Here is a 12,977-nt window from a genome sequence, read left to right on the forward strand (position 1 = left end):
AAAGCAAAGTAGAATCCTTTCACACTGTATGGACATGATGTTCTTTGGTAGACCTCTACCTCCCAATATCCCATTACGGTCATAGCGTAGGGATGGATGGGCACATTATGTAAACAATGCACACTAAGGCGGTTCAACTGAAATATATCCATACACTTAATGAGCATTTTTTATTTATTATTATGCACACCCCATTTGATACCTGACTTTCTACAATTTCTGATAACTTATTATACATTAATATTGGACAACAAAAGCTGGCGAGTTTGTCCAAGGTAAATAAATTGGTATGAAATCCATAGATCCTTTTACCAAAAAAGTGTTCCCTAAATGTACAAAGGTCTTACCAACAACATACTATATTGTGATATGGTGTGATACAATGTGCACGTTGTGCCATTGAACTCTACTGAGAAGCTATGCTAGGCTGTGATAATATAAGGTTATGTATTCGGATATCACTGAGGTCAATGTTACAGGTCACACACATGTAGTGTATCAGTGAATTAGCCATCCATATTCATTGTGCTTTTAGCAGTGCGCCAATAAATGTGCCCATCCCTGCGACTCTTACACAATCCATCTGTTTCCTTCAGTTCATGCAAATTGAAATATTGTTCCTCCAGCACTTATAATATCCGCTTGCTATTGACCATTTTCATCCAATCCATTCTATCTGCACGGCTTGTGTAACCCATCCGCAGCCATGCTTATCTCCAGGAATTCGAAAATAAATGATCTACTTGAGTCTGGTTTATTCATGAGGGTTTTTCCCCCCCTAAATTAGCAGAACTAGGCAGAAAAACTAATTGAATTGGCATTGTGTTATCATAATTTACTGATACTGTTACTGTGTTAAAAATAAAAAATGCTCTGTTGTTCTTTGTCTTGGTTTACATGACATGATAACACCACTGATAATATACACGTGACTGGATGTTAAAGTAGCAATACACCCCAAAAAAGGTATTTATAGTTTAACTCATATAGTGCTAGTAATGTATTTTGACCTGTAAGCATGTCCTGCTCTTTTTCTCAAATAGTTTTTCTAGCATGAAAAAAAATCTCAAGCTTCTGAGGTTACCGTTAGATAGCAATGAACTTCATTTTAAACTCCCGGTCACTTAATATTTCAATTGCTTATGTCTTGTGAACAGTATGAGATTTTAAATTCAAAACAGCTTTAGAATAGGCACGAAGAGATCTCTTAAAGCAAATGCAAAAATAAAATACCCCAAAATTGGCGATCAGGGCAGACTGCTGCTTAAAGGGGTCAGGGAGTAAGTAGTATATTTATATAGTATATTTCTTAAACGTAGCTTGTACTGTAGCCTAAAAAATGTTAGGCTGCGTTTAAAGTGGCAGCAAAGGCGCGCGCATGTGCGGCAGGAACAACAAACCTCTTCTCATTGAGGCCGCCCATAGACAGCGCAACCGTGCGAGCGAAGAGGCACGACTGTGCGCGCGATTCTCGCAAAGACAAAACATTTTGTCTTTGCCGCGCGCCGGCCGGCTCACGCGAGCGGTTTAGCCAATGAGGGTGAACCGCTCATGTGACATCACGGCCACGCCTCCACCATGCCTCCCCGTCGCCTCGGGCTTCGGTGCGCGTTTCACGCGAGCGGCAGGCGCACGCTCCGTCACGCGTGCGGCCACTATAAACGCAGCCTTAGGCGTATTAGGAGTATTGTGTGTGTTTGATCAGAGAACAGAGCACTGGATGGATTTCAGACAAACTGTTATAGCTCAACTTCGTAATTCAAGCCGGAATCAGAATTCGGTCAGTGTCGCAACAGAACGGTACTAGGTGACGCAGAGTATCGTGACTATTTATTTGAAAAGCACTCAGAGCACCACTAATTTATTACATTTTCAGACTTAAATTGTGCATTTTATGATTTTTTAAAGGAGGTAGGAAGTGTGCTGGATAGATAATAAGTTACAAACTCTCTGTCAGCTCTGAATGAAGAACAAGGAGAGATTCAAAAGTTTGTAATTTGTTAACAATCTGATGGTCCAGTGGAAGGCCTCACACTGCCCACTCCTACTCAATCCTTTGTTGGGTTACTGCGTGGAAGAAAGGATCACTGCGGCTGGTGGCTGCCCACTCTGCTTTGTTTAAAGCAGGGGCGGCCAACTCCAGTCCTCATGGGCTACCAACAGGTCAGGTTTTCAGGATATCCCTTCTTCAGCACAAGTGGCTCAATCAGTGACACACTCTTCAACTGAGCCAGTGATTGAGCTGCCTGTGCTGAAGCAGGCTTTTTGACTGTGCCACTGATTGAGCCACCTATGCTAAAGCAGGGATCTCAAGAAAACCTGTCCTGTTGGGGGTTCTCGAGGACTGGCGTTGAGAACCCCTCTTCAAGACGTTTTACTTCCAATGATAAAATGAAACTTTTTGGCCCACTTAAGTCACATGGCTTAAGATTAATCTTCCTTAAGCCTACACCACAAAAAAAAGCACACGGAGTACAATTTGTGGTCAGCTTTTTAATTTAGGGCCATAAATTAATGTGTTGTTTTGCCAAATGCTGAAGTTTTCTGAACAGCTGAGACTGTAAAATGTCTGTGCAAAAGAGTCAGCTCCATGCTAAATAGCTTTAGAGTGATTCTCTGGCAGGCTCGATGTAACACATCCGATTCTGTTAAATACATATAGAAAGAGGTGTAACTGGATTAGCATTCTGGGGAGGGTTGGTTCAACTTGACTCCCTCTCCGTGTGGGGAAATGTGGTCCTTCACAGTCAAACTGAGCTATATGTACCCACTGAGTGAGATTTGGGGATTCCAGACAACACATAACAAAATTACAAAACAATTCTAACTACAAGGAGAGTCTATGAAGCCACTGATTCTGATTTAGCGAGTGAGACTGCCTTCCAATGAGTGTGACTGCCTTCCAATGAGTGGGACTACCTTCCAATGAGTGGGACTACCTTCCAATGAGTGGAACTGTCTTCCAATGAGTGGGACTGCCTTCCAATGAGTGGGACTGCCTTCCAATGAGTGAGACTGCCTTCCAATGAGTGAGACTGCCTTCCAATGAGTGAGACTGCCTTCCAATGAGTGAGACTGCCTTCCAATGAGTGGGACTGTCTTCCAATGAGTGAGACTGCCTTCCAATGAGTGGGACTATCTTCCAATGAGTAGGACTGCCTTCAAATGAGTGAGACTGCCTTCCAATGGGTGGGACTGCCTTCCAATGGGTGGGACTGCCTTCCAATGAGTGGGACGGCTTCCAATGAGTGAGACTGCCTTCCAATGAGTGGGACTATCTTCCAATGAGTAGGACTGCCTTCCAATGAGTGAGACTGCCTTCCAATGAGTGAGACTGCCTTCCAATGGGTGGGACTGCCTTCCAATGGGTGGGACTGCCTTCCAATGAGTGGGACTGTCTTCCAATGAGTGAGACTGCCTTCCAATGAGTGGGACTATCTTCCAATGAGTAGGACTGCCTTCCAATGAGTGAGACTGCCTTCCAATGGGTGGGACTGCCTTCCAATGGGTGGGACTGCTTCCAATGAGTGGGACGGCTTCCAATGGGTGGGACGGCTTCCAATGGGTGGGACTGCTTCCAATGGGTGGGACTGCTTCCAATGGGTGGGACTGCTTCCAATGGGTGGTACTGCTTCCAATGAGTGGGACTACCTTCCAGTGGGTGGGACTGCTTCCAATGGGTGGGACTACCTTCCAATGAGTGGGACTGCCCTCCAATGAGTGGAACAGCCTTCCAATATCTGAGACTGTCATCTGATTGGTGGAACTCCCTTCCAATGTCCAAGACTGTCTTCTGATGTGAGACTGCCTTCCAATGTCTGAGATTATCTTCTGATGAGCGAGACTGCCTTCCAATGCCCGAGATTGTACTCGGATGAGTGAGACTGTTTCCAAGGTGTAAGACTACCTTTCAACATGTAATACTTATTCCCAATTGCTTTCAATGTGTAAGACTTCGTTGCAATAAGTGATGCCGCCTTCCAGTGTGCGCGGCCGCCTTCATTTTTACGAGACTGCTCATTTGCAGGTTATATTACTGTAATCTACATTTTTTATGTCACTAGGCTTAAAATTTCACTCCAAATGATTTCGATTCAGCGGACCCATATATGCCTAGCACATCACTCCGATGCAATTACTACGCACACCCATGTGGTCTCCTCTGGGGTGGTCAAGCAGAAAGACTTGGGCTCCACGTTGATTTCCTGGCCCCTGGGCCAGGTGACCAGGTGAGTGCCACTGTTTCATCCCTGCCATGAAGGGAACAGAAACTACCCTTGATCTTAGCCAAAAAGCCAAGAAGCGCCAGCTCACAAACAGCTTCTATTTTGGGGAGGAATCCCAAGAGGAGTGGTGCTCGCTCTGTGATTGGATCACAAAGTAGTCATAATCCAGGTGCTGTGTCTCTTAACAAAACAAACAAGCCAAGAAAAAGCCCAAGGAAAACCACCACAATATAATAATAATAAATGGTACGCCGTCGGCATTAGCACTATGTGGTCAGAATGCTATTAGCAAGCCCAGGTACACCGAGAGAGAAAAAACAATGAACATTGTGGGTATACAGACAGACTTACCAGGCACTCGGGTAGAAGGAAATTTACTGTATTACCTCCACATCGTAACCTTGATTCGGTAGTCTTACCCTGTGTCCAATAAGGTATTGGGTGTGGAGCCGAACTGCTCACTGCGTAACTGCATCTCTCCCTCGCTGGGCACAACGATGAATCAGCGTGTGATGCAACTAGACCAGTGCTGCCCGAGTGCGTCGCGCCAAGCACTAACAGGTATTTAGAAGAGGGCAACGGATTGACGGGACAGCTGACCCATGAAAAATATGTCGGAACTCACCAGCAGTAACAAAAATTTTAAAAGATTTATTGTTTTACATGAAACAAATAACAAAATCGGACAAAAAATCTCCCCCCAGGCGTTTCACACTCAATTGGTGCTTTTTCAAGGAGTGAAGTCAGACCTGGTCCTTTCCAGCTGCTTCGGGCTTCACACTATCATGCCCAACAGATCCAGGGTTGGTTACTGTGGTGTCTTCTTCCCGTGGGAGTCCGACACCCTCTTCCCGGATTTTTCATCCAGAAGGACAGACAAGAAGTCCAGGATCAGTGGCTTTCGCCCATAGGGGGTCATGCACTAAGCAGTGATAAGTGGGTTTTCTGGGTGCTATGCACAAAGCAGTGATAAGTGCTTTTAAGTGAGATAACTGACTTTATAGCGTGATACTGCCTGCTGTGAGATTCACAAAGCAGTGATAACAGTGCAGTAACCTGCTATAATGGCTACTTAAAAGCACTTATCACTGCTTTGTGAGTCTCACAAAACGCAGTATCGCGCTATAAATGCATTTATCTCACTTAAAAGCACTTATCACTGCTTTGTGAATCTCACAGCAGGCAGTATCACGCTATAATGGCTTTTTATCTCACTTAAAAGCACTTATCACTGCTTAGTGCATAACCCCCATAGTCTTTACTCTAGTGGGGAGATGGGGACCATAAACCAATACAATACAAGTGGCAAAACAATAAGTGCGCATGCTCAGTAACAACTGTGCATAAGTGTATGTGAGCTGTGCCAGTGCACACCTGACCATAAATGCCAGGTAGGGTTAAAAAAAAAATATTCTGGATCCCATAGCCAAAAGGCCCCGGGGTTCGCAGTGCAAAAAACAAAAACAAAGTGCAAAATCCTTAAAAACCATGCCCCATGCATCACGTGCAGTACTACGGCCAAATCAACCGGGAACGTATCCTGGGATAGCAGGATGTGAACTCGGGCTCCATCACGGTCTGCTCCGCGGCCAGCCAGAGGACCAAGTGTAACTGCTATGTATCTGTCCTTCACAGGACAGACACAACATCTTAACCAAAAGGCCGAGCGGTGATACTCACTGGCAGCCGTTTGACCTTTTCCATCTCATTAATTAGGGGGTTACTGGCTTTTGCCATGGGAAGCTGGTAGTGGGTACAACCAGACTCAAGTAAGTCATGGTGAGAAAAAAAAAAGTGACAAGAACCCTCCACCATACGGCAAATAAAAATACCCCTTGTGAGCCCATACCCATGTTTCAGACAGGTCCACAAACCCTGCCCTTCCCCATTATCTCTTAGTAAACCTTTCTTTTTGAGGGGAGAAATGTGGAAATGGTCCATAGACTCAACAAAGATTACAAGGAGTTAAGGTCATGTGCAGTTCACCATTACGTTTGTTCACAGATGCCAATACACCCCTGCTGTTTAACAGTGGAAAGAATGAAAATACATCACTGTGAACTAGTTACTGTCTGTTCTGTCTACCTCCAGCTCCCTGAATTAACTTGCAGTCAAAGACTAAGTGTCATCCTCTTGTAGCGCATTTTGTGAGGCCAGCGTGCCCTTAGTGATACCCTGCTGTGTTGGCATGATAGCAGTATGCGGAACATTTGACAGGCCTTGTAAAACATCTTTGGCAGAATTAACTGGGATAATTGTTTCTGTTAGGCATTAAATGCCGATGAACTGGCTCATTGCAAAAAAAGGAGGGAGGATCACCCATTGTAACCCCGAAACTACCGAGGGATCTTGCATTGAGAGTGGTTGAAACAATGTGTGATATCAAAACACATACATTACAAGACACGTCATTAACTTATTCACTGCCAGAGGGCAGCAAGCCTTGCATGCTGCCCTGGCAACAAAGGGGTTATAAATTATCATTATGAGGTGTTGCTGCCAATATTGTATCCTAGAGGTGGCTGCATGCAGGTGTCTGACTCTAACGCACTTTGAAAGTCATAAAACAAATGCTGGAAAAAGTCATTACAGAACATTTCGCAAAACGGCTTCCAATTAATTTGGTTTCTGGGTCACCATATTTCAGTCTCCTGGCAGGGACGAGAAGGCACGAATGGGACTGACCATTGTGAAGAAGCTTCATCCATTGTCCCATATGTTACCCACGGTTGTGTAAGGCCTGGCACATAGTGAATGGAAGCTCGCTGAGGCGGGCTGAGCCGCGCTGAGCAGATGCACAAACCCCCTGCATCTTTCATCAGCGCGGCTATAGTTTCCCCCTCCGCATGCGCGCTGATGCGTGACCGCTCCCATCCAATGGGAGCGGGGGACTAGCCCCGCCTCCTGGCACGCCGCCGCTCCGCCTCCGCCCCGCCCCCAGAGCGCGCTCACTACCTCACCTGCAAGGACAGGAAAAAGCTCAATTTTCAGCAGGCGAGGCAGAGCAGGAGCGCGCCTCAGCGAGCTTCCATTCACTATGTCCCAGGCCTTAGGCTGATACTAAGCAGTGTGCGCAGACAGCTCGACTGAGAAATTACTGCCTGGATTTCATCACCTTTGATCATGGGAATTTGCACTTGTCAACTGTTATAAAGTCAACGTCCTTCTATTAATAATGGATTCCATGTGAATGTTTCCAGCAAGCTCTGTAAGGTTACCCAGGGCTGTGTGCTTCAATAAGGAGTTTTCACTCGTTGGAATTCTGTACACAACATTATTCTGATTCCGGCCTGAATTAATCAGAGGTACATTCATCTTCTAGTGCCAGAGAGACACTCAGACAAGATGTTGTTTTGAGGACTCTTGTGCTGAATTGATTTCATTTGTCCCCCTCTCTGGGTGGTGAAATTATGTCCCCTCACAGTAATCCCCTCTATAAGAGCTCAGATCAGCACTGCTCCATGTTATAATAAGACATCATTCAGATCATTTAATCATATTTAACTTGAGTCAAAGATTTTTAATTAAAATTAGAATGATCAGAAGGCTCACAAATGGGTGAAGCTCACTCAGACATATCGAGTTGGTTGTGTGATTTAAATTCTCTTTGCTCAGTATGGCAAACAGGGATACAGCTACTGCTGTAAAGCGCTATGTACATTAATGGCGCTATATAAATAAAGACATACATACATACATACATACAGTTCCAAAAACCTTATTTGCCTTCTGCTGGATCAAAATGCTGTAAATACAAATATAGGATAGGTATCTGTCGTTTAAATTTAGCATAGGTTGAACTTGATGGACAGATGTCTTTTTCAACCGCATCCCCTAACACCTGTGTGGACACAGCTCTGCAATGCAATCCTGGCCCCTGTGTCAGCAAAGGGGTTAAAAAGAAAAGCAAAGAAACAGGACTTGCTCAATCCGTCCTAGTGACACGGCAGCCATTAAAAGAGCAGTTCACTCTAACAAACCCCCATTTATTTTGTTACGGGATTGGAACCTGGGGGTCCTCCTGGGTGGAACTGCGCTGTTTTAAGCTCCAGGGAACCCCCAGATACCTGCTGGCGAAGTTACCAGCATAACTTCCTGGTTTTTTTTTAAAGGGGATTTAAATGGCTGTCCAATAGAAAGCCACAACCAATGATGGTGTGGCTTCCTATTGGCCCACCATTTGGCTGCCATTTTGTTTCCCCCGGATGGAGATTTAAATGTAACTTTACCAGTAAGCATCTCTGGAACCAAGGGGATCTTGGATCTGAAAAGAGTGGGGGGTAAAAAAAAAATTGAGATGGGGAACTGCTCCTTTAAACCTGTTACCTTCCCAACAATGTTGTTACAGTATATCACCTCTGTTGCAAAACCAGTACTCATTCAGACAGAAAACACCATAAGACATTGACCAGCTCAATTCCCTCCTTCTCTCTCTATGGTGGAGGCATCAGTTCACAAATCATTGCAGTGAAGTGGCTAAGAAGGTATCTGTCAAAAATAATTAATATATGTGCTCGGAAATCCTCACCTACAGTTGCAGAGAAGTTAGAGTAGGCAGAGTCATTGGTATATACAGAGGCAGAGTTATGGTAAGGAAGCACAGTGAGGTTGTGGATGGTGACAGCTGGATGGGACAAAAGAAAAGCAAAACAATGTGTCAACAACAAAGACAACACACAAACACGTTATATCTCTCAACGGGGAGAAGGATGCAGCTGGTCAACTGCGATGTCTCCAAAGGTTTCAGATTTCCAGGCGCCATTTTATTTCCTCGGTTTCCCAACAGCATTATGGATTTTAGGAAGACTGTCCGGCTGTATTAATAACTTTTGCAACCACTTGTAAGTGATCTGTTGGTATCGCCTTCTTTAAATACACCACTGACATAGTATCTAAGTGCCTCAACAACCCTGAGCTCCAGTGCCACCTGCTAAGGAACATATCCAAGAGTATTCATGATATCCGAATAGCCTACCATAGAGATGTGATCTCCAGCACTCCGTGTAACAAACAAAGCTAACACACAAAAAAAAGATTGTGATGCAAAAAAGAAATATGTATATTATTGGGAATGCACAATAGACAAAGGCAGCTATATCCTATACCAGGGGTCTCCAAACTCAGTCCTCAATGGACACCAACAGGCCAGGTTTTATGGATATCCTTGCTTTAGCACAGATGGCTCAATCAGTAGCTGAGTCTTCAATTGAGCCACAGATTGAGCCACCTGGGCTGAAGGAAGGATATCCTGAAAAGCTGGCCTGTTGGTGACCCTTGAGGAATGAGATTGGAGACCCCTGTCCTATACAATAGGACCGCATGACGCTACTGTGAGATGAAAGCCCCCTCACTACAGAACAAAACACATAACTGTACAAAAAGTGATTCTACATGTCCTCAGTGTCCAAGTGGAATGAAACGTTTCGAGCCTTTCCTGGTTCTTTATCAAGCCCGTTCCCAAAATCAATGGCGCGTTCCATATGGTATTTTCCTTGCTCTGGCGCCTCTGTGTCCTTATGCTCTGAACTCAAGTCCTGTGAGGCTGGAGCGCAGGAGATCACATCTCTATTAGGCTATTTGGATTTCTTAGTGGTAGCTAGGGAGATACCCCACTTTTACTCGAACATTATATTAGTTACATTGTTTAACGATATACAGTGGATTGAGTGCCGACTGGTCCAATCTATATTTTTCTATTCATGATATACATTCCCCATGATGAGGATGAGTATGAGTGCAGTACTCCCTAAAACTGACCTGTTATGCCCTTTAATGCAGATTATCCGACTTTATTCTCTTTTCCTAGCTGTTTTTCATTGTATTTTAAATTTGGGATCACATGGCATCTCCTGCTGTTTGTTCCACTCCACTGGAAGTGTTCCATGCAGGCGACAAAAGGGCCTTTATCAGTGAATCTCTTTTATCCTAAATCTTTGAAGTCTTATGGTGCCACTAAGGGAGAGAGGCTTACCAACCATACTAATGTATGTTCGCGGCTCACTTTTTGGAAATAAAATACACATACTGTGAGTAGGGCAAAAACTATAGAGGTGAAATCAGACACTGAACAAAATGAGGACAAAATCTTAAAAAATAAATTTAAAAAAAAAACAGGGAACTGCACCTTTAAATATTGTCTGTTCTCTATGTCTATACCAAGGGTGGGGCAACTCCAGTCCTCAATGGCCACCAAACAGGTCAGGTTTTCAGGATATCCCTGCTTCAGCACAGGTGATGCAGTCATTATGACTGAGCCACTGATTGAGCCACTTGTGCTGAAGCAGGGATATCCTGAAAACCTGTCCTGTTGGTGGGTCCTTGAGGACCCGAGTTGCCACGCAACCCCCCTCCCTCCCCCCACCCCCCATCCTGGTAGTAGCAGGTGTTCCTTAAGTAACAACGTGCAGACGTTAACTTGATGTGTTGAGGTTAGTGCGACCTTCCCATTAATGCATCCTACCAGAGGCCGGTCTGTGGGAACGCAGGTAGCTCTCACTGAAGGGGCAGCCAGTTGAGAGATATAACGCCCAATAACAATGAGAACACAATGCTTACAAAACAATGATTGCGTGTGATAATGACGCCATGAAGACTTATGCAAAGATAACATATCAGGAAGAGAAATGACTGAGCAGGACGGGGTGAGAGGAGACATCGGTGTACATGATAGGATCTGTACAATCACGCCAAGAAGAATTATAATACTAATAATAATAATAATAATAGCATGTTCTTGTATATGAATTGCATTTGATATTGATATCTGCATGGGGATTACGTTCTGTTAACATAGAAAACAGGTTGTTAAAAAAAATGGATAAACACAAAATAGTCATGGCTGACCCGTATTCCACTAGTCAATCCTTATGCGAAAAATGAAATACTTAGTAGCGATGTGTAAATCGAGGGTCATTCAGTATATTCTAGAGCTGCTCCCTTGAAGACTCAAAGCTTCTGACATGCTCTGCGGACTAAGGCTTAGGCCTTGCCCCCGCTGCCTACTACAGCGTCCGCTGTGGCGGACGCTGCGCTCACCAGAGCCCTCCCCGCAATGGCGCCGGGCCCGCTGCGAGGGGGGGCCGCAGTGCTTGGGCGAGAGTTGCTCCTGCTCTCAATAGAATTGAGAGCAGGACTCGCGTCGAGCGATTAGGCACGCCCCCCGGCGGTTCAGCCAATGAGGGCGAACCTGCCGGGAGACGTCATGGCCGCGCCCCCGTCACTCCTCAGCCACGCCCCCCCCCCCGGTCTCTCCTCCTGCAGTGAGCTGCAGACCGGGGAATCGGCTGAACGCGCTGCCAAAAGCGCGGGCGCGCATTACAGCAGAGAGACCGGGGCCTAAGCCTTACACCTGGTAGAAAGCTGCTAGAACAAGAGGTTAGCCGGCTCCAGGAAAGTGTGAGGGAAATACCGCTTCACTGAAAGGGTGGTGGATACCTGGAATAGCTTCCCAGCCGAGGTGGCAGTGGCTAATACAATAATAAGAGAACTCAAACATGCTTGGGATAAACAGAAGGTGAAATCCTACATATCAAAGTAAGGCCAGAGGATCAATGGGGTCAGAAGTTTTACAGCAGATAGGAAAATGGGCAGACGAGGTTGGAGAAATGGCTTATCTGCCGCCACATTCTATGTTTCTAAAGCTGTTTAAGAACATAAAACATGGCACTATTTATAAAAATGTATGAAGTGTGAGTTCCAGTTATATCTGCTGGCCAAAATAGTTAGGATAGCAGTGTTACTTGGTTTATTTAGCAGTTTACAAGGTACATACATTGGATACATTCCGTACTAGAGACTGAGAAGACAGCTTGACTAATATCAATAGCATCTTCATATCAGCTGTTTTTAGAATATTGTCAGGGCATCTGTTTATTGTTACATCAAACACCAGCACTGCAATGGCCCATGTAATGTTGGTTATGCAAGTTTTCCTCATAAAGAGTGCTAATACTCATATTCTACTGGCAGAGCTTGATAGTTCTTACATCTGAAATCTGTCAATCGTCAACCCCTGGGGTTCTGTAGGAGCCAAACAGACAATCGAGACAGAGTCGAATGGTTTAATAATATTGCAGGCTGGGGGAATTGGAAGAGATGGGTGGGTGGATGAAAGGAAGCATGGGTGAGTTTAAAAAGATAACACGAAGAAAGAAATTCCTTATATTTTTGTCTTATTTATAAAAGCAGTCACGATAAACATAAATATAATATATAGTTACATATTATCTCCTAAGCCATAATACTTTCCCAAATATACGTATCCAAAAAGCGGTATTTTATTCTGAAGGTGGTTGTGCATTGGAAGACATCTCAGAGTTGAAATGAAAGTTGACAAGCACCAGACAGACACTTATTCTCAAAGCTTCCGAGTGCAGCTACAATTACACGGGAACACAGAAACTGTCAGCAAATAAGAACCATTTGACTTGACCTCCCAGCACACAACTATTGTCTGACTTAAAACTTGAGAGTCTTGATCTTCAGCTTTTATTTCTTATCTCCAAACCCTGTAAAGTCTCCATGTGTCTGCAAAAATAATGTTTAATCCCATCACTGCCTGACCCCATCACTTCTTTGCTGTGCAGATGTAAGGACTTGTGTATGGTCTGAAAACCGTTGACTACTGTGACCAGGTCCATTAAAACCATGGTAGATTTGAAAGGAACTGCTGAATGTGTCATATTCTATGTCTATGTTGAGAAGCTTTGGTAAGAACATAATAAAATGTTGCGCCTGAGACTGTAACCCACT

At 44.6% G+C, this 12,977-nt stretch overlaps 1 protein-coding gene across 1 annotated transcript in view; it reads right to left on the reverse strand.

Annotated features, from left to right (window-relative positions):
- ADGRD1 (adhesion G protein-coupled receptor D1) overlaps positions 1-12,977 on the reverse strand; it is a 212,413-nt gene that overhangs the window by 195,134 nt on the left and 4,302 nt on the right. Inside the window, exon 3 of the mRNA XM_075569233.1 lies at positions 8,755-8,850. Within this exon, the coding sequence (XP_075425348.1) occupies positions 8,755-8,850 (96 nt within the window). The remainder of the gene's footprint in view (positions 1-8,754; positions 8,851-12,977) is intronic.

This window comes from Ascaphus truei, chromosome 13 (genome assembly GCF_040206685.1).
Source record: "Ascaphus truei isolate aAscTru1 chromosome 13, aAscTru1.hap1, whole genome shotgun sequence".
Lineage (NCBI taxonomy): Eukaryota > Metazoa > Chordata > Amphibia > Anura > Ascaphidae > Ascaphus > Ascaphus truei.